Raw genomic sequence first — 21,356 nt, 5'->3', positions numbered from 1 at the left:
ACTGACCCCACATACCATGTGACAAAACAGAAATAAGAAGAGGGAGATGGGAAAAACCACTGGACTGGACCAATTGAAAGAGATCAATGGCAAAGCTAAAGCAATGTTTAAAAGCACTTTGAGAATCAATCTTCGAGATCTCTCAAAATAGGAAAATTTCCTAAGGACAGGAAAAGATCGGGAGCGTTACAAAGACCAAAAAAGGCAAGCGAGACGACCTCGGCAGCCATTCAGCCCAGACGCCAACGTTCTCATCTCTAGAAAATTTCTTCATCTATTCATACATCAAACATAAAAATTGATGATAGAGAACAGGCAGGCTCCAAAGACAATTTTCTACAAGAGACTATATTTTCAGAGTCATACAATTTAGTGGGTGTAAAGAATACAAGATCCTACTCTGTCTATTGTTTTATTACCAAAAAAAAAAAAAAAAAAGACTCTGGAGAGCCTCGAGGGCTCTTCTCAAACTAGGTGTCTCCCATAAATCTATAAAAACCTTGAAAATTTTCAAGACAGATCGGACCGCAGGAATAACTTCGTTCAACAACCCACACAGTATCAATGACGTGGGAGGCATCAGACAGGGGGACATGTGCTCACCAAATGTGTTCGGCAGCATCTGGAAATACCCATTGTGCAATGTCCATTGTGCAGAGTGCAAAGGCTCTTAAAAACTCTTGCAGGAAGAATTTCTCCAGATACTAACTGCTCCATGTGATTCACAAACAGGTGCCAAACACCCTGGGATTTACAGGTCTCTTCAATGAAGCCCCAGGTAATTCAAATGATAAAAGTTCCACCATCCTCACAGGAAAAACAAAGTGGATGAAAAGTCCCTATTACTCTAACTATGGCATTCAGTTTGATGACTATCCGGGTAGGTTGGGCCATCAGGACTTGGATCTCACACTGATGCTACTAATAAACAATAAACTGGACTGAGAAGGGAGAGGAGGAGGGTGGGCTTGATCCTATCTGGGAAACTGCACAGCATATCCTAGGATCCCAAGGAGAGAAGACTAGGGAAATTGAGTTTATTTCTCCAACCAAAAAAATGCTGCCCGAAAAAAAAAAAAAAAACAAACTGTTGCCGAACTTCAAAATCAGCAGGAATCATTGGATTCCCTGAGACATGATAAGACTGATATAGGACTTCAACATCTGCAATTCCCTGAAATGAAAAATTGTTGGTAAGACTGTTACAGAACAGTAACTATGTGTTACTGTTCTGTTACTGTTACTGTTAACAGGTAAGACTGTTAAAATTATCCCTAAGCTTTACTTTCAGGAGATTCAGCATTTGCACTAATTGGGACTTGGCTGTCCATTAATCAACGGTCCTTTTCCCTGACTGTTCTTACACCTGCTGGTGCTGGAGATCTGAGGGATGTCCCATGGGTAAAGGGTTGTAGATCCCTAGACCTAGAAAGCCCAGAACAGCTATGAGCTGCTTATAAGTCTCCCTAAGGAGATAAGGGAAGGGGGTCTGAAGTTACTGCAGAATTTAATGAAGAAATCCCCCCCACCTCTTCCCCTGTGCTCTGTCCATGAACAAACAGAACACTTGTTAGACTTTCTAGGGAGGGGGAATTTGTGGGAAGAGAAGGTCCAAGTAACAGCCTCACGGTGTTTTCTTCCCACACACCTACAAAGTCTAACGCAAGAATCCAGTATCTGTTCAACAAGAGCTGCGGGCTAAATCAACAGGGATTTGACTAATTGGGAAATAACCCCAAGACTTTTCTGGCACCACTTCAGGAGGAAGCCTCCATGGGACCTTTGTCTGTGATTACTCAAGGCCGCCTCTGTCTCAGAGGGCACATGTAATCCCAGCGTGGAGGAGAGGGCACTGGAGGGAGATACATGATCACCCAGCTAGGATGCGCCAGAGATAGGACTGAACATTAAGAAGAAAATCTGAATCTAAGCCCAGCCCAGCACTCTCAATTTGCCCTATTTTCAACTATTATCTAATCATCGACGCCCAATTCAGAAGACACTGAGATTTCATCATTTCTATACATCAAGTAAGAGTGATATTCACAAGGGCATCACCTTCCACCCTCCCACAGCCTCCCACATGAGACCATCTAAAAGGAAACACACTACCAAGTTGCCCGTGGAAATGAGGTGACTCAGTGGACCATCTCTAGAAAGAAAAGAGTTTTTACAAAGAAATAATTCAGACAAGAAACATGGAGCAGACCAATCAATCCACAAGCATTTATTAAGCACCTACTGTTTTTCCAGGTACGGTTGCAGATGTCAGGAATACAAAGACCAAAATGTAAGGTTCCTTTTCTCCAAGATCTCTGGGGGAAGCAGGACTATGTCCAGAGAGATGGAAGCCCTTTCAGGAAGGGGAGCAAACACCCTTCTATGAGGGCAGGGTCAGAAAGACCCCAAGGTTTCTAACAGAATTTGGGTGTCTGAAAGGAAGACAATGCCAAGCCAAAGGAGGAAACTCGGGAGAACAAAGGGTGTCTGTTGAGGAGGGGCAGGGAGAACAAACTCTGTTTTAAATGATGCTACAGAGGAAGGATGTGGTGAACAGACCCAAAGCCCCAAGATGAGGATTTAGCTAAATGTGTCCCATCTAGCCTCTCACTTTGGTCATGCGAACAATTATCTTTCCATGTAGACTGGGGTCAAAAGGCACTCACAGAGTTGTAGAAAAAGTCACGATTCATTATGGAAGGAATGAGAAAAAGCCTCTGGAGTTTAACAAAAGCTGGACAAAAAAAACCCAGATAATAATAATATATTATATTGTTTTATACCGATACCTCAAAGCTATCGAAGAGCTTACATATTGAGGTAGGTTCTCATCAATCCTCACAGAAGTCCCAAGGACTGAGGAGTGAGTCGCCATTATTGTCCTTCCTTTATGAGCACGGCAATTAAGTGACCAGTCCACTACCCCAGGGACATCAGCACTGGGTAAGCACTGGGCCTGGTTCCGAGTTCAGGGTCGAATAGAAGCTCACTGCCACTTTGTAAGGAATAACACTATCTGAACTTGAATATGTGACCTCACTTAGCGTGTCCCTATTTGTTCCAAGCACTGGCCCAAGATGGCAAAGCTAGAAACTGGAAGAACTGGGATCTGAAGCTTGCCACCTTGTGACCTTGAGCCAGCATTTTCATCTCCCAGAATCCAGACCTCTCCATTGTAAAATGCAGGGGTGCCCAGATGGCCCGAAATCTGAGCTCCTTCCACCTCCTACCCCGCCTCCACCCTGCCCAGAGAACTTCCCACTACCCTCTGATTCTCCCTGTCATGAGTGAAAATCTCCACCTCCTTCCCACCATCCTTCTAGCTTTTAGCATGACACATCAGCTACCCACAGAGACACCTGCCCTCGCTGCTAGGGAATTTTGGCTGTCAAGGAGCTAACAGACTTTCAAAAGGAGGCATAGAAAATACTCCAATTAAGAGACCCCAACTATCTATTAAAAGCAATTTTGTAACTAAACCAGAAAGAAGGTTTGTCAAAGGAGGAGCCCATTTTCATGCAGTGGAAAGCAAAGGTGGGAGCCCTCCCCAGGGAGCTGTCAGCGGCCCATGTCTTCTGCACATGTGTCAGTGAGTGTGAGCGTGTGTCAGAGTGTGTGTGAGTGTAAGTGTGTGTGTGTCAGAGTATATGAGAGTGTGAATGTGTGTGGTGGGTGTGTGTCTGTGAATGTGTGTCAGTGTGTGAGCGTGTGTGAGTGTGTGTGTGTAGTGGGTGAGTGTGTGTCTGTGTGTGTGTCAGTGTGAGTGTGTGTGTGAGTGTGTCAGAGTGTGTGTGTGTCAGTGTGAGTGTGTATCAGTGTGAATGTGTGTGAGTGTGTATCAGAGTATGTGTGTGTGTGAGTGTGTCAGTGAGTATGTGTGAGTGTGTGTGTGTGTGTGTGAGTGTGTCAATGAGTATGTGTGAGTGTGAGTGTGTATCAGAGTGTGTGTGAGTGTGTGTGGTGAGTGGGAGGGAGGGACGCTCAGGATGCCCAGAGGCCCAGGCCACTTGGCTTTTTGGCACCTGAAGCAGTGGGTGGAGGAGCCACCCCAGTTCCAGTCATGTTCCCCACACCAAAGGTTGCCCCGCGCTGAGCCTTGGGACGCGAACGGCTGCACCTGTCACCATCCTTTGAAACTGTCTCGAGTTTCCAAGATGAAAGCGTGTCTGGGCCGCCGCTTTCCCAGCCAAGGAGATCCACAAAGCTGGGGCGGCCGCCGGGTTCTGATCCAGCAGAAGCATTCCAGCCTCGTTCGGGGCAGAGAGCAGGAGAGGTGTAAAGCATCCCCAAGTTTCCCCAGTGGGCCAGAAAGCCGATCCTCCTTCCCGCCCCGAGACTCCGCTCCCTGGCTCGGAATGCCGGCGCCATCTTTCAAAGCTCCTAGATTGCTCTTCTCCCCCCCGAGGATTAGGAAGCAAAGGTCAGCCCTGCTCTCAGCACCAACTTTACAGGGACCCAAGCCCGATCCCGTGCCCGATGGGAAAGCTCCTCCTCCAGAGGGGCATTTTAATTCGGAGCAAGCAAGGTCCAGATTCGTGCCTCTGACAGTGACCAGGACAATGGCCACAATACACAAAAAAGACTCACTGACCATGGAAGGGACACAAGGAACAAACCCTTCTAGAAACAATCCAGAAATCTGTCTTCCATTTGCCCCCCAGCCTCTCCTGCTAGGAGCTTCTTCCATCACTTTATTGTCCAACATGCTGACATCCCAAGCTAAAATTTCTCTATTCTTAGCTGAGCAAGAAACAATCATCCAAGTCCAACTTCAGGCTTTTCCAGTCAGATGCTCCAAAATCTAATCCTTGCAATGTGTTAATAATGTCTCCTTTCCTCCCCTTGAAGGACGCTGGGGCATTTTCTGCTAAATACAATATGTCCAAGTCACTGTCTTAATGCTCATTTTCTGTCTAACAACAGACACTCAAAATCAACATTAAAGAGAAGGGAAGCAAAAGCAACTAGAGACCCTATTTTTGATCTCTGAGACAGACCCAGCCATACAAAGCTATCCCATGGGCCCTGGGACATTTGAAAGAGAAAACAATCCGGGGAAGAAAAGAGAAAGCAGACAGAGAGGGAAGGAGAAGAGACCCGATAAACGAGAGACAGCTGCCAGGCAGCCAAAGATGGCAAATTGCAGATCTGTGACAAAAATGGAAGTTTGTACTTCCCGGACTGGGAATCGAGGGTCAGAGGGTCTGATGGAGACAGTGGGGAGATCCCAGAATCTGCAGGTTTCAACTAGAAGGTTCAAGCATTCTTGCCCCAAGGGCACTAGGACTCCGCAGATTCTTTGAGGATGTTTTCTATGATCTGATCTGAACTACATTTTTTGAATGAGTCACTGTACGGAGGGCGAGTTCTCCTGTACTCAGAAAGTCAGAGCTAAAAAGCAGACAGCTCTGTGCCACCTTGTCTCCTGCACAAGCTCGTACCTGTCCCAATATTACTGTTTTCCAAATTTTTAATGCCTTGGTTTCTTTTTAACCTTTCATAATGTGTGATTGAGGGTCTCTACCTCCCTTCTCTCCCTTTTTCCCTCTTCTCTTTCTCTCTCCCTTCTTCTCTCTTCCTCCCTCCCTACCCCCCACCTTGGAACAGGGGCACAAAAACCTGAGAAAGACAGGTTTCTAAAATGACTCATCAAGATATTTACACGTTCCATTCTCTACCTCTAAGCATAAATGGTGTGTATTTATTTTTTCTTACCTACATCAAAGTTTGCAGTAGCTGCTGGATTAGGGGTTATCAAGTCTTAGCTGCAATCACTCCATCTCACTGTTTTGGGAACTTTGCAGCTACTGACGTGCATCAGCTAGACTTCATATAGAATAAGGGATAAAAAAACAAAACTATAAAATATTTAGTAATAACATCACTTCCCACTTCCCAGGACCACAGCCCTGTGATGATGTACAAGGGTTATTCCTATTTTTAAACTGAGAAAGTGATGGGTCAAGGAAAGATAGCTCCCTCATCTCAGTCACCCAGTCAATCATTAAACTCATGTTAAACATTTACAGGCACAGGAGAATACAAAGAAAAGTGGCCCATCCTCAGGAGCTCTCTTATCGATGGACTAAGAGCGGACGCCAATAAAGCAGTATACCCAATTCACACACACACATGGAGCCGTTGAGGTCAGAGTTGGAAGGTGAACCCAGGTCTCTCCCAAAGCCAGTCTTTTTCTTCTTCCAGAACAATACCAAGCTGGCTCCAGAGCCAAAGGTGAAACAGATTGCTTCTAGTCTCCAGCCAAATATTTCGCTTTGGTATGAATGGCTTGAAAGAAGGATCCAAATTAATCAAAGTGCTACTAAATCCCACTGCCTCCCTCCTGCCTTCGCTAATTAAAGCCTGACGCAAATGTCCTTCCATGTTGTTGCAGACTCACAGAACACACTTGACAGCACTATCATCAAAGGACAAAGAACAAATGCTGTATTGTGCACAAATAAGTTATGCTAATAGAATGTGGAACAGTGGAAAAGGAGGCCAGGGGAGACCAGAGTCAGGAAATGTCCAAAATTAAGGCTCTTTGTAAATCGCCAGTGTCACTTTACATTGTCAGTATGCAGTGGGAATATGGAAATGCGGAGGGAAGGAAGGCACCGAGTAAGCGCCAAGGGTGAGGAACCAGAACTCGCCACAGAGCCGCAGACACATGCACGGCACACATGTTCGGGAGAGCCCAGAAACCCAGACGGCAGTGTTTCCCAGATCCCGTTTCCTTCATTTTCCAACCTGATTCAAAGTATTTTTTTAATAAAAAGATCCAAGAAATAAAGGAATTATTTTCTTCATATGCTTGAAGGCAGCACGCTCTAATTTATTAAATGTGCCTCGCTCCCAACAATGCAGAACCAATTTTATTCACATGTGATTGGGTTTTACTCCTTCAGGAAAGGCTACAAATCCAGAAGCAAATAGAGCTACCTTCCTAATGCAGAAAAGAAACCCACCAATTGCGTAAATACTAGCATGACTTTTAAAAAATCAGTATAACAAAGCACTCCGTCGCACCCCAAAAAAGCATCTGAACGTGTTGACAAATCTAGAAAAGTCTAGTAGTGAAAGATAGCTACATATTTTATTAATAAAAAAGGCATTTTCTGCATTTTAACTTAAACTTCTAAATTCCCCACCTTCATGTTAGCGAAATTAAATTTCCAGTAATAGAGCCTGTAAACATGCAATAAAAGGAAATTATTAATGAACAGACAAAGACACAGACTCTTTCCTCAGTTATTAACAATGATGTACATCTGACCAATCAAGACTGAATTCTTTTCAATAGAAAAGCATCCCACCTTCCATATTTTCATAAAATATGTAAAAGAACGGCCCATTAATCTTTTTTACTGCTTATAATCAGTGAGTTTTCTAAAGCTATAATCAGAAAAGAATAGAAGAAAACTCTAAAATATTACTCATCGAGTTGCAAAATGGGATCCATCCAAAGGATGAAGAAAAGATGGTCTAAGAAAACAAAGGCAAACCTTTTTTTAAAATTTCATAAGGATTTTTCTTCTTAAAATTTAAAAAAAAAAGCTGAATATTGATCCTTTTGCCAAGATATGGTCAGCATATTAAATTAAGTGTGGTTTGAGACTGTTTGTATTGCATATGTAAATCTAGTTAAAGTATGTTACTGCTGGCATGTGTAGCTGCTTTCAGAGTTGGGGTAGGTCTGAGCACGCACAGCAGGCCTGGGTGGGCTCGACAAGTTGGTTCAAAAAAGGACAATACCTCTTTGTTAAGTGGCTGTTTACAAACTTATCAAGTCAAACTCTAGCCCCCGTGTCTTATCTCCCTGCTGCCAATTTATTAAGACTTTCAGAGAAATACCTGTGTTTAGAATATCAGCCATGGAGAAACTCAGAATAAAGCAAAACACACACACAAACAAACATACACACAATAAGTGCCCTGTCAGAAAGGGGGAATTTAATTAAAATATTCTCTACAAACTTTGATACATGAAAATTTCATTTCTAATGTTGTGAATTATTCCCTAGTGACATATATATATATATATATATATATATATATATATATATATATATATATATATATATATTCTTATTTTAATACAGATAGCAACTGTATGAATATAAGGGCAGATTTGGGTATACTATTCCCCCATGAAACAAATTCACTATTTCTTAGACACACACAGTATACAAAAAGCAATTCAACATTGGGGAAAATGTAAAATTTGGTTAGTTAAGCCAGCCTCTGAGCTCAGAGTCCAGGAAGAGGTTGTGACACAGCCAAATTCCCCTTTGGAACTTCCCAGGCTGCCGCCATTTTCCTTTCCTCCTCACCCAGCATGATCTAGTCATGTTGGCCCATTCGCTGTTCTGAACCTCATCAGTCAGTTAACCAGCATTCCCTAAGTGCTTATCGAGCCAAGCATTGGGCCGAGTGCTGGGATGCAGAGGAGCACATGATACCTACTCAAAAAGAACTCCAAATATTTTTAATTATTCTTTCATTAAATATTTCCCAATTACTTTTTAAAATTTTTAACTCATTTTTTAAAATTTTGAGTTGAACTTCAAATCTTAAGGGGGAGAAAATATGCAAAATATTCTACATACAAGACAGATGAGATCAACAAATGTCAGAGGAAAGATAGTAGTGAGAGAGAAGGGAGGCAGTGGGCCTGGTAGCAACAAGGCAGTGGTCAAGCCCAATTCCAGAAGGGCCATCATCAAAGTCCTACGGATATGATCATGTGATCATGCCTTGTTGCAAAAGTCTGGACTTTCTTTCATTTTTCCCTTCATGAAGTAAAGGGAGAAAACATGGACTTTTGTTTGTTTAAAGATTAATTTTTAAAATAATCGCCAATTGCTCGCAGTGCCGAACCAATGAGATTCGATTCAGCAAATGAAATGAGGGGAAGGGAATGAGAAAACAGTCATGGCTTTTTTAAAGAGCCCTTTTTGGGTCATCCACATTATGACCCAAATCCAGAAATCATTCCGGAAGGGTTCGGGTCCCGTCTGGATATTGTGACTGGCGTCAGATACCGGAGACAAGGCAAATATGCCACATTTGATGCACATCTGTGCACAAGAGACATTTCTTTTGACTAACACTTCAGCCAATTCAAAATCATCATCATCATTATTATTGTTGTTGTTAATATTTTCATAACACTTTAAGGTATACAAAGTACTTTATTAACTCAAATAATCCTCAGAATAACCCTATGGTTTAGGGTTGTCTCTGTATCCATTTTAAAGCAGAATAAAGTGAGATACAGAGAGATGCTGTAACTTACCCAGAGCCACACAGCTAGTAAGAGTCTGTGGCAGGATTAAAACTCAGATTTTGTTGAATTTCAATCCAGTATTGTATCCACTGAGCCACCCTGCTGCCTCAAAGTAACACACTCTTATTAAGCTTTTAAAAATATATGTGTGCATATATGTACATATGTATGTGTGCATGAATGGATGCTTGTAGGTATATACAAATATATGTGTGAGCATGTGTTTGGTGTTTGATTGTGTATTTTGTGTATATGTTTATAAAGATATAAACAGAGAGAAAGGAGAGACAGAGACAAAGAGAAATGGAGAGAGAGTCAGAGAGAGAGACAGAGATACACACACAGAGAGATAGAGACACAGAGAGAGAAAAAGAGACAGATACACACAGAGAGAATAGAGAGATAGGGAGACAGAGACAAAGACAGAGAAGAGAAATGAAGAGAGACAAAGACAGAAACAAAGAAAAGAAAAAGAGACAGAGAAAGATACACATGGAGAAAGAGACAAAAGAGATAGACAGAGACATGGAGAGAGACAGAGACAAAGATAAGAGAAATGGAGAGAGAGACAAAGACAGAAACAAAGAGGAGAGAGAAAGAGACAGAGAAAATTCACATGGAGAAAGAGACGAAAGAGATAGAGACAAAGACATGGAGAGAGACGGAGACAAAGAGAAGAGAAATGGAGAGAGAGACAAAGACAGAAACAAAGAGAAGAGAGAAAAAGAGACAGAGAGAAAGATACACACAGAGCAGAGACACACAGAGAGAGAATCTATATTGGGAGTCTCACAGAGCAGAAAACCAGCTCCCTCCCTGACCTCACAGAGGGGTGCTGACAAGTCCCCAGGTGAGCAAGACATGGGGAAGAATCCAGATGGGGGACGGGGAGCCTGGTGCACAGCCATAACATACTGGAAAAGGAAGGAAACATCTCTTTTAGCCAAAGAAATCACAGACACAGAGAAGCACTACTTGCCTTACTCTCAAGGAACTCCCACAGCACGGGCTCAATCAGCCTCCTATGTGGCTCTCCCTCCAGACCCAGGCCCCCACCTACCTACCTGCTACCTCTACCTGAACGAGAGTCCCTCAATGACATCCCTGACAAGAAGCTATTATCACCCCCTATCTGGATGCGAGGATGTTTGCCTCAGTTTCCCATCTGTGAAATGGGGACACTGATAGCGCTTACCTCAGGACTACTGAGAGAACAAATGAGATGACAAAAGTACTTAGTACAGTGCTGGGCACACAGTAATTGCCACAGAAATGTTTAGCTATTATCCTACCTTTATTTGGAGAACTTTAGCTAAGGGAAGCACCTCCCCTGAAGCTGGTCTTTCCCCTTGGGAACCTCCAATGATGTTTTACCCCACCCCCCTTATTCCTAGTTAAACCTTCTGGGGCAAAGAAAAACACATCCAGGGAACTGGGAGAGTATCTCTCAAAACCTCCCAGCTACTTCATCTCTTATGGGCCGTGGTGCATTTTTATGTTTATTAAGAAATTCCTGCCCCCCTCTGTGCCCTCTGTGCAAGTCCCTCCCTGGCAGCAGCTGGCATCACGCCCAATGGCTATTTCCACTACCTTGACGGCGGTGGGGTGGGGAGGGAGGGGGGAGGTCTCTCTAGGTCCCCTTGGCAGGCCTTCAAGCTGTCAGCCTGAAGAGGACCAGCAAGCCTGGTGTCTCCTGGGGCTGCCAAGTGAGGGTCACAGAGAGAAATGCCCCGCCCGCCGAAGCCAGGAGCCAGCCTTGGAAGCATGTCGGGACCCACTGATCTCCATCAGCTGTCCCTTTCTGCAACGCCGATAACGGCCCAAGCACGAAAGGGCACCCTGGAATCTGAGACCGGCGTGTCCCCACAGAAGGATCTCCAGTTGTACTTAGGGCTGGCGAAAAGCACATGGAAACAAGGGCGTTTCCACCCACGGCCAGCATCCTGCCAAAGCGGCTACGCAGTGGGTCCAGCAGCCAGGTGACTTGCTTCCCAGAGATACTCAAATCAGAGCAGGATTCAAAACGAGTTTTCTATTTCCTCCTGCTGAGAATTTAACCAACCACATCTTTGTTTAGTCAAGGCCTCATGGGTAATGTCTGCAGCCCCCATCAGCGGGCCAACATGTAAATATATGTCAACATTTTGATTTATATACTATGGATGATCTGTTTACACACAGTGAGAGACACAAATTGTAGCTCTTTGGTGATTTGAAACTCAATATACTTGATGGAGAAAGAATTTAGCAGTGAACTCCAAAGAAAGGTTAACTCTAAGACTGTATTTCCTACCATCAGAACGAACCTCAGGCCCCTAAATGTCAAGGCAACTGACAGATTTCTAGGGCTCTGTTATGCCATGAAATGCTCCAATTGGCGCTCCCGAATCATGTTACAACTTGGGGAAAACGGCATTTCTCAGTTTGCTTCCTAACAAAAGATCTAGTCCAAGCATAATAAAAAAATTAATGAGAGATTCAGATTTAGGAAATTAAGAGACTCTGTCCTTAGTTCTAATGGGGGAAGACAACACATAAAAGAGAAGGGAAAGGGTGAGAAAGAGTATTTATTAAGCACTTACTAAATGCCATGCACTATGCTAAGTGATGATATGAATAGATATGAATAAAAGCAAGACAGTCCCTGCCCTCAAAGAGCTTATATTCTAAGAGAATAAGAGTACATAGAAAAGGGAACTAGAGGGGAAGGGAGGGACTGCTACATGGCGTAGTCAGGTTCTGGGCCACATGATAATGGCCCACGTGTAGCAGCTTGGGGTGGAGAAGGCCAGAAAGGGCCACTTAGGTGCCCAGCTGGAGCAGGCTGAAGATCTCCCAGTCCCAAAGGCACTGTCCAAGGTGCTGGGGAAAGAGGGAGGATCAGAAGCACAAAAGACCCTGAGGCTGGATTCCATGACAAAATTTCTCCCTACTTCCCTCTCCTCCACATAAGAGGTGATGATCAGAGGTGGGAGTTAGCAGACTAGACAGAAAACACCAAATGGGTTTCGGACTTTGGTAGGTGACAGTTACCTGTCAGTGAATAAAAAGAAACAGCTTTTCCTAAACCCCAAAATGGACTCTTATTTTATACGATTTTCCACAACCTTGAAAGGACAATTCATTCCTTTAAAAAAGAAGCTTTCAATTTCTCCAAAGTCAGAAATGTAAATCAAAACAGGGATGTTGAATAAGATTCCTCCTCAAGTGCCTTTACCTGAGGACCTTCCATGAGGAAGCCAGGACTTACTCCTCTCTGGGACACCTCGAACTGCTGGGAAGGTTTACGTGACTCTCACCTCATTTAGTCCCTATGAATTAATTGCCTCTGAAGTCAAACAAAACAAAAACCATGTTTTCCTTTCCATGTGTCAGACATTCAGAGAACCCAGAGATACAAACTATATCCCTTCTTCCCTCCCCCAGAATCTTCCTTCTCTAGGCTATAAATCCTAGATCTTATGTCACAGGCTCAAGGCTCTTGATTTTCCAAGTTCCTCCTCTGATTGTGCTACAGCTCATCATTGTTCCTCCTAAAACATGGCCCTCAGAATTAAAGAACCATCGAGTGTTGGAAACAGGAGGGCACTTCAAAGTCATCTCATCTAGTTCTCATTCTATAGATGAGAGAACAAGAGAGAACAAGACCCAGCAAGGTTAAGTTGGCTTGCCTGGTCATACATTAATTTAGTGGCAAAGTAAGAAATTAAACCCAGATCTAAATCCAGGGCTAGCACCTCTATCCTGGCATACCATGGAATACCTAGAGAGGAAACAATGCCATCTGTGTGATCTTAAAAACAGCCAAAGCACAAAGCTTCAGACAGAATTATAGAGCTCACAAGAAGCCTCCAATGCCCAATCCTGCATCTCTTTCTAGAAATGAGGGGAGGCAAAATATCTTGTGGATTGGCAAGAGATTTGGAGCATTTTCTTGGCTGATATTTCACCATTCAAAAGCATTGATGAAAAAGCTAAAAAATCCATTTGAAAAGTATCTGTTGGGGGCATTTTGATCATTCTCAATTGTCTCCCCCTTTGTGAATGTACCATAATTGTGAATATTGTCAAAGCCACAAATATTCCTTCTAAAAGTTAAGAATTAGGAGCAGCCAACACGCTCACCACGCTCATTTCAAATAACCATAAGATCGGGCTCTTTCCAAAGAACAAAGCCCCGTTTGGCCGCCAGTTGGCACATCTGCTTGTTACTAGGCGTCAAGATAAAAATGTCTATACTGAATTCTGAACTCCCCTTCCGTTTGGGATACACGAGAAGTGACTGTTACAAGGACAAACATACCTTTAATTATGGATTCCATGGCGTAGAGGTCTCGTTTGTAGGTCACCTAAAGGACAGAAAACCCCATCAGTGTTCACAGAGCAGGAAGGAATGGAAAACCTAGAACAATGTCCTAGGAACACATTCTTGATCCCAGAAGGGTTAGAAACCAATGATAATGGCAATGTTTTTGTTATATAATAAGTACTTCGGGCAATTTCACCTATAAAATATTTCTGAACTCTGCAAAAGAGTCTGAAGACTTTGGACATTCATAGAAATTAAATGGCAGCAGTCACAGAATGTTTATTAATAAGAGAATTTTTTTTCCTAAATATTTTCCATAAATCCTAGAAAATGAGTTTAACAGTCATTAAAGCAGCATTCAGAAGGCCATGTTTGGGGTATCATTATCCAAAAGCAAGATCTGATGACAAGGAAATGTCAGCATCACAAAACTCACCAGATTGTTTCCTTAATTGGCATAAAATGCTTCTTAAATGTCAATCCCACATAAAGGAATAGTTCAGCCTGGAGAGAACACTCTCATGAACATCCAAGTTAGGATCACAAAACTTGAAAACCTTGAGGTTCGCTGACATTCTGAAAATGTGGCCATGGGGAAATAAGAAGGGGCCACAGCACGATGTCCACCACAATGCCGAAGCTTCAATTACAGCTTCTCCATAGTTGCGTATAAAAAAAATCTAGTTATCCCAAGATCCTCGCTATACATCTCCGTGAACAATCATTTATGGAGCAACTGAAGGTTTACAAAGCATTTTACAAATATCTCATTTTGACCTCACAACAACCCTGGGAGGGAAATCCCCATTTTACAAATGAGGAAATTGAGATTCAGGTTATTAAATGACTTGGCAAGGGTCACAGCCATGAGTAGTTGAAGCAAAATTTAATTTAATCAGTCTACCAAATGGGATCATAGAGTCACAACTGATATGATCAAACAACAATGAGATATTCCATTCCAGATGTCTACTAGGCAGCCTGATGGAAAGTAAAAAAGAATAACTTCTGAATAAATAGATTGGATATGTAGATTTGAGAACATCAGCATGGGAATGAAAGCTGAATCCATGGAAGCCAATGAGATAACAAAATGAACCAATGTAGAGGAAGGAAAGAAGCCCTGTGGTACACCTGCCATCATGACCTGGAGGAGAATCCAGCAAAGGAGATAGAGAAGAAAGAGATGGGATGGAGAACTTGAAGAGAGAAATTTAAACAAAGGAAATAGTTTATGTATGTATATGTGTGTATGAGTGTATGTGTATATATATATATATATATGCATGTGTATATTTATATATGTAAACACACATATACATATACAAACACACATATACATACATAAATATACGTAAATATGGATTACGTATGAGTGGATATATATATAAATGCATTACATATACACATACACACATATAATAAAATAGTTGAGGAAAGATATTTGAAGTCTCTTTCCAATGTGACCTTGGGCCATAAATATCACTCTAGGTCACTCAGCCAGTTGTAAACATTTTTTTTTATCTTACCAATTAGGTAGAAAATAAAATTACTTTACTGTCACCAAAATTACTTGCTAAATTAAGACAACTCTGAGGTACCATCTCACACCTCGCAGATTGGCTAAGATGACAGGAAAAGATAATATGAATGTTGGAGGAAATGAGGGAAAACTGGAACACTGATACCTTGTTGGTGGAGTTGTGAACCGATCCAATATTCTGAAAAGCAATTTGAAACTATTCCCAAAGGGTTATCAAATTGTGCACACCCTTTGATCCAACAGTGTCTCTACTGAGTCTGTATCCCAAAGAGATAAAAAGGGAAAGGACCCACATGTGCCAAAATTTTTGTAGCAGCCCTTTCTGTAGTTGCAAGAAACTGGAAACTGAGTGGATGCCCATCAGTTGGAGAATGGCGAATAAATTATAGTATATGAATGTAATGAAATATTATTGTTCCATAAAATAACAATCAACAGATTGATTCAGAAAGGCCTGGAGAGACTTGCATGAACTGATGCTGAGTGAAGTGAGTAGAACCAAAAGAACATTGTATGCAACAGCAAAAAGATCATGTGATAATCAACTGTGATGGACGTGGCTCTTTTCAACAATGAGATGATTCAGACCAATTCCAATAGATTTGTGCTGGAGAGAGCCATCTGCACCCACAGAAAGGACTATGGGGATTAAATATGAAGCACAACACTATTTTCACCTTTTTGTTGTTGTTTGCTTTTTTTCCTTTCTCAATTTTTTTCTTTTTAATCTGATTTTTCTTGAACAACATGATAATTGTGGAAATATGTATAGAAGAACTGCTCATGTTTAACCTATATTGGGTTATTTGCTGTCTAGGAAATGGGAGTGGGAAGAAAGGAGGGAGAAAAACAACATTTGCAAAGGTGAATGTTGAAAACTATCCTTGCATGTATTTGGAAAAATAAAAAGCTATTATTAAAAAATGTTTAATTACTTTGCTGTAACCAAATAAAAAGAGCTGTCTAAAAACAGTTCTGAGCATTCAATATAAGAATGTAATATAAAAGTGAGTCTTAATGTTCAATTTGACATTAGTTGAAGTCAGTCTTATGAGCAAGAGATTAGTTTCTTTACCTAAGGCCATTTTCCCCTTTCACATTAGATAATTAATGATATAAACAAGAAAGACAGCCAAATTGCTTTTCTTTTATAGATTTTGGCCTATAAACTTTTACATGCCTACCATACACAGATTAAGTCTTCTTTGATTTTTATTAAAAATCCTGTATGAAAAGCATTGTTGGATTCCTTAATTACCCTTCTCAATATCCATGTTGGTTTAATTAAAATAATTTATATTAAAAATCTAAAATTTTAAAGGGCCCATTGTGAAACTGTCAATATTTGTTTCCACAAAAAGCACCAAACATAACATCTGCCCTTCGAGATAATAAAAATATAACTAAGTGAATGAATTAATGAAGGCATTAGCAAGAACCTGTGATTCTGTCAAAATGGGAACTTCCTCCAACAAAGCAGATTGCGACCCATCTGTACCTTTAGAGTCTTAGAGAGTTACCTGCGCCTCAGTGTGGTTGAGTGACTTGCCCATAGTTATACAACTGGTGAACTTCAAAGGCAGAATGTGAACCCAGTTTTTCCTGACTCCAAGTCCAGTACACTAACCACTGCACCTCATCCTATATTTTGTATGATGTTTGTATGTGTATACACACATATTAAGTACATACTATATAGCATATGTGTGTATATGTAGATATGGGGCACCTAGGTGGTGACTTCTGGACAAGTCACTTACCTGTTTGCCTCAGTTTCCTGATCTGTAAAATGAGCTGGAGAAGATAACGGCAAATAATTCCACAATCTCTGCCAAGAAAACCCCAGCCTTTCACTGTTGATTATTTTTAAAGTATTGCTCTTACTGTGTACGATATTCTCCTTGTTCTATTTACAGTACTTTGCATCAGTTCATACAACTGTTCCCAAGATTTTTCAAAGCTATCCCCTGAATCATTTCTTACAACACAACAGCATTTTAAAAATACTCATAACATAAAATAAAATAACAGAATATCACATCATACTCATGTACCATCACTTGTTCAACCATTTTCCAATTTGTGAGTATTTTTTAAATTTCTATTTTTTTGCAACTACAAAAACATGTATGTATGTATGTGTGTGTATACATATATTTACATATTTGTACACAGGGGTCCCTTTCCTCTTTCTTTGATTTCTTTGGGGTTTTTTTTGGATTTTCATCTGGGTCAAAACATATGCATGATGTAATAGTTTTGGGGGCACAGTCATAAGTTACTTTTCAGTACAGTTAGCCCAGTTCACAGCTCTACCAACTGTACTCTGGTGGATCTGTTTTCCCACAGCCTCTCCAACATTTGTCATTTCCTCTTTATTATCATCTTACTCAATTTGATAGGTATAAAGTAGTACCTCAAAGCTGTTTTTAAAGGATGTAGAGAATTTTTCTTATGGTTTTTGGCCCTTCTTCTCTTTTCTTTCACTGATTCTCTTGATATTCTTGACCTTTTATTTTACCAAATGAGTTTTTTTAAGTTCTATAAAGTAATCCTTTTATAGCTTGATTGGTATGGCAATGAATAAGGATTTCAATAATACTGATGTTTTAATTATATTGTCTTGACCTTCCCATGAACAATTAATATTTCTTTAATTTAATTGATTTCTGTAAGGCATGTTGAAATTGTTTTCATGTAAATTTCTGTATGTTTTATAGTATATATACTTCCAAAAATTGTATACTCTCTGTAGTTCTTTCAAATAAAATCTAGCTCTTTCTGTTGGATTTTGTTGGTTATATAATGCAAAAAAAAAATTTATGAAGATTTTATATCCTGTAACCCGCTGAAGTTGCTAAACATTTCTATTAGGTTTTTTAGTTGACTCTAGACTTCTCTAAGTAAATCATCAAATTATTTGCAAAAGCAATAATTTTGTTTTCTCTTTGCTTTTGCGTATTCTTACAAGTTCTCTTGTGTTACTGTAGCTAGCATTTCTACAATAATACTGAATAACAGCTGTGTTAATGGACCTTCTTGCTTAAACCCTTCTCTTACTGGAAAGGTTTCTAGCTTATCCTCATTACAGATAACACTGTTTCTTGGTTTTAATTAGCTATTACTTAGCATTTAGAGGAAATCTTCATTTATTCCTGTGCTTCCTAGAATGGATGTAGTATTTTTTCAAAAGCTTTTTCTACATCCATTGAAATAATCACATAATTTGGGGGTTTTGTTTTTTTTTTTTGGTTGTTGTTTTAACATGATCAATTATGCTTAAAATTTTCCAGCTAAAGGGGCAGGTGGGTGATGCAATGGATAGAATACCAGCTCTGAGAATTAGAGTTCAAATATAGCCTCAGAAATTTGCTGCTTATTAGCTGTGTAGGCCTAAGTCACTTAGCCCCAATTCTCATTCTCTCTCTCTCTCTCTCTCTCTCACATACACACACACACACACACACACACACACTGCAGCTATTGAACCAATTTTGTATTCCCAGTATAAATCCAGACTGGTCATACTGTAAGATTTTTGTAATATGCTGCCAGGAATATCTGTTCCAAAGACCTTCATCCTCCTGACCCCAGCCAGACCATCAGAGGAACCCTTCCTCTCACCTTCCACAGATCCGGAGAGCCATCCACCAGCTTGGCCTTTGTATGGCAATACTTCAGAGCTAAATGCAAGCATTCTGTCCCAAACTCCATGTCGTGGTCGCTGCACTGCAGGGGAAATAATGAATTAAGGTCAGAGAAAACTGCAGTTGATGAGGGGGCACAGGAAATCCTCCCCAGAACCTCCTGCAGTCTAACATGGGGGCATAACCTTTGGTGCCTCATGGGTCTTGGTAAGACCCATGGGCCTCCTCCCAGCATCACATTTTTTAATTGAAGCTTTTTATTTTCAAATATGCATGGATAATTGTTCTACATTGATCCTCCAAAACCTTGTGTTCTAATTCCCCCTCTTCCCTCCATTCCCTTCCCCTACATGGCAAGTAATCCAATATATGTTAAATATAGTAAAAACATATGTTAAATCTAATTTATGCATACATATTTATCCAATTTTCATGCTGCACAAGAAAAATCAGATCAAAAAGAAAAAATGAGAAATAAAATAAAATGCAAACAAAAAGAGTGAAAATGTTATGTTGTGATCCACACTCAGTTCCCACAGTTCTCTCTCTGGCTGCAGATGGCTCTCTCCATCACAAGACACTGGAACTGGTCTGGAATCATCTCATTGTTAAAAAAAGCCATGTCCATCAAAATTGATCATCGTATAGTCTTAGTGTTAAAGTGAATAATGATCTCCTGCTTCTGCTCACTTCCCTCAGCATCAGTTCATGTAAGTTTTTCCAAGCTTTTCTGAAATCATCCTGCTGGTCATTTCTTATAGAACAATAATATTCCACAACATTCATATGCCATAACTTACTCTGATGGGCATCCACACAGTTCCCAGTTTCTTGCCGCTACGCAAAGGGTGGCCACAAACATTTTTGCACATACAGGTCCCTTTCCCTTCTTTAAGATCTCTTTGGGATACAGGCCAAGTAGTAGCACTACATGGTGAAGGTTATGTAAAGTTTGATAATCTTTTGGCCATAGTCCCAAATTGCTCTCCAAAATGGCTGGATGTATTCACAGTTCCACCAACAATGCATCAGTGTCCCAGTTTTCCCACATCCCCTCCAATATTCGTCATTATCTTTTCCTGTCATCTTAGCCAATCAGAGAGGTGTGTAGTGGTGTCTCAGAGTCGTCTTGATTTGCATGTCTCTGATCAATAATAATTTGGAGCACCTTTTCATGTGACTAGAAATAGTTTCAATTTCTTCATCTGACTGACCATTTACCAATTGGAGAATGGCTTGAACTATTATAAATTTCAGTCAATTCTCTATATATTTTAGAAATGAGGTCTTTATCAGATCCTTTGGCTATAAAAATGTTTTCCCAATTTATTGCTTCGCTTCTAATTTTGTTGTACATTTATTGTCTCCTGTCTGACAGTCTGTTGGTCTCAACCAGTCTCAGTTTGAGTCTGACTTTGTCTCAAGCTCTCTCAGCCCTTGAATACCCTATTACAATTACATCATTACAGTATACTGAGTATAAGCCAATCTAGAATGATTATATCATTATATCAAACTAGAGTGATTATATCATATTAGATATATGTGAACTAGAGAACTCTTATCTCATCAATTCCATTGAGCTAACACCTTGTTTCAAGTACACTTCTCCAGAGTTACAGCCCTGTACAATTTATCAATTGGAAAATGGCTTGAATTCTTAAAAATTTGAGTCAATTCTCTCTATATTTTAGAAATGAAGACTATCAGAACCCTTGAATGTAATGTTGTTTAGATCTGACTTTATTTGTGTGGAAAGTATTTTGTAGTTTTGCTCATATAGTTCCTGATTTTCCCTTGGCCGATAGTCTCACAAATATTTTGCATTATTGGCAGTTATTTTAAATGTAATTTCTCTCTGTATCTCTTGCTGCTGGACTTCATTGGTAATATATAAAAATTCAGCATATATATATATATATATATATATATAATAACACAAGATTCTAATATATATAACACACAGGATTCCAACAGTAACCTAAGGTAACTAAAAATAGAAATCTGATTTTTTTCCTATCCAAGTTCCCACACCCCTTGCTGTCAGTGTAACCCCACCCCAATAATTCATGTGCTCCTGAATCTGAGGCATTCCCTAACACCTGAAGAAAGGGAGACACTTCAGTGGGGAGTGCAAAAGCTTCTTCCATGCAAACATCTGCATAAACAGAAGATACCCTGCTTCCAGGGCCCATCAGCTTCCTTCGCAAGCAAACTTAGCAAGGACCCGCAGGGAGAGAGCTTTTTGTTGGGACAACAGGAGGCTCCTGGGAACTGGGGTTCTTCTCTTGTCTATCACCAAAGCCTCTCCAGGTCATGATGCTCTCACTGACTGGACTCCTAAGGCACCAATGCATGTGATTCTGCTTGAAAGAACCTGCGGCATTTGGATTGCAAAGAATCCAAAATCTCATTGTCCCAAACTCGGCCCAGATGCACAAAGTTCTCTGGACATAACTGGGTCTGGACCGGCCTTAGCTAATAGAGAAGGGGACATCTGAAGGGATCATACTGAGACTACATCAGTGCAAAATCTGTTTACAAATTATCAGTATGATACTTGCCACA

The 21,356-nt window shown here is 40.8% G+C and overlaps 1 protein-coding gene across 1 annotated transcript in view; it reads right to left on the bottom strand.

Annotated features, from left to right (window-relative positions):
* The window catches only part of CRPPA (CDP-L-ribitol pyrophosphorylase A), a 229,007-nt gene that overhangs the window by 153,766 nt on the left and 53,885 nt on the right, over window positions 1-21,356 (bottom strand). The window contains exons 4-5 of the mRNA XM_031940697.1: window positions 18,766-18,870; window positions 13,593-13,638 (exon numbers count right to left, since the gene is read on the bottom strand). Coding sequence (XP_031796557.1) covers window positions 13,593-13,638; window positions 18,766-18,870 — 151 coding nt within the window. The remainder of the gene's footprint in view (window positions 1-13,592; window positions 13,639-18,765; window positions 18,871-21,356) is intronic.

This window comes from Sarcophilus harrisii, chromosome 5, assembly GCF_902635505.1.
Source record: "Sarcophilus harrisii chromosome 5, mSarHar1.11, whole genome shotgun sequence".
Taxonomy (NCBI): Eukaryota; Metazoa; Chordata; class Mammalia; order Dasyuromorphia; family Dasyuridae; genus Sarcophilus; species Sarcophilus harrisii.
This window is presented reverse-complemented; position numbering and strand designations above follow the sequence as displayed.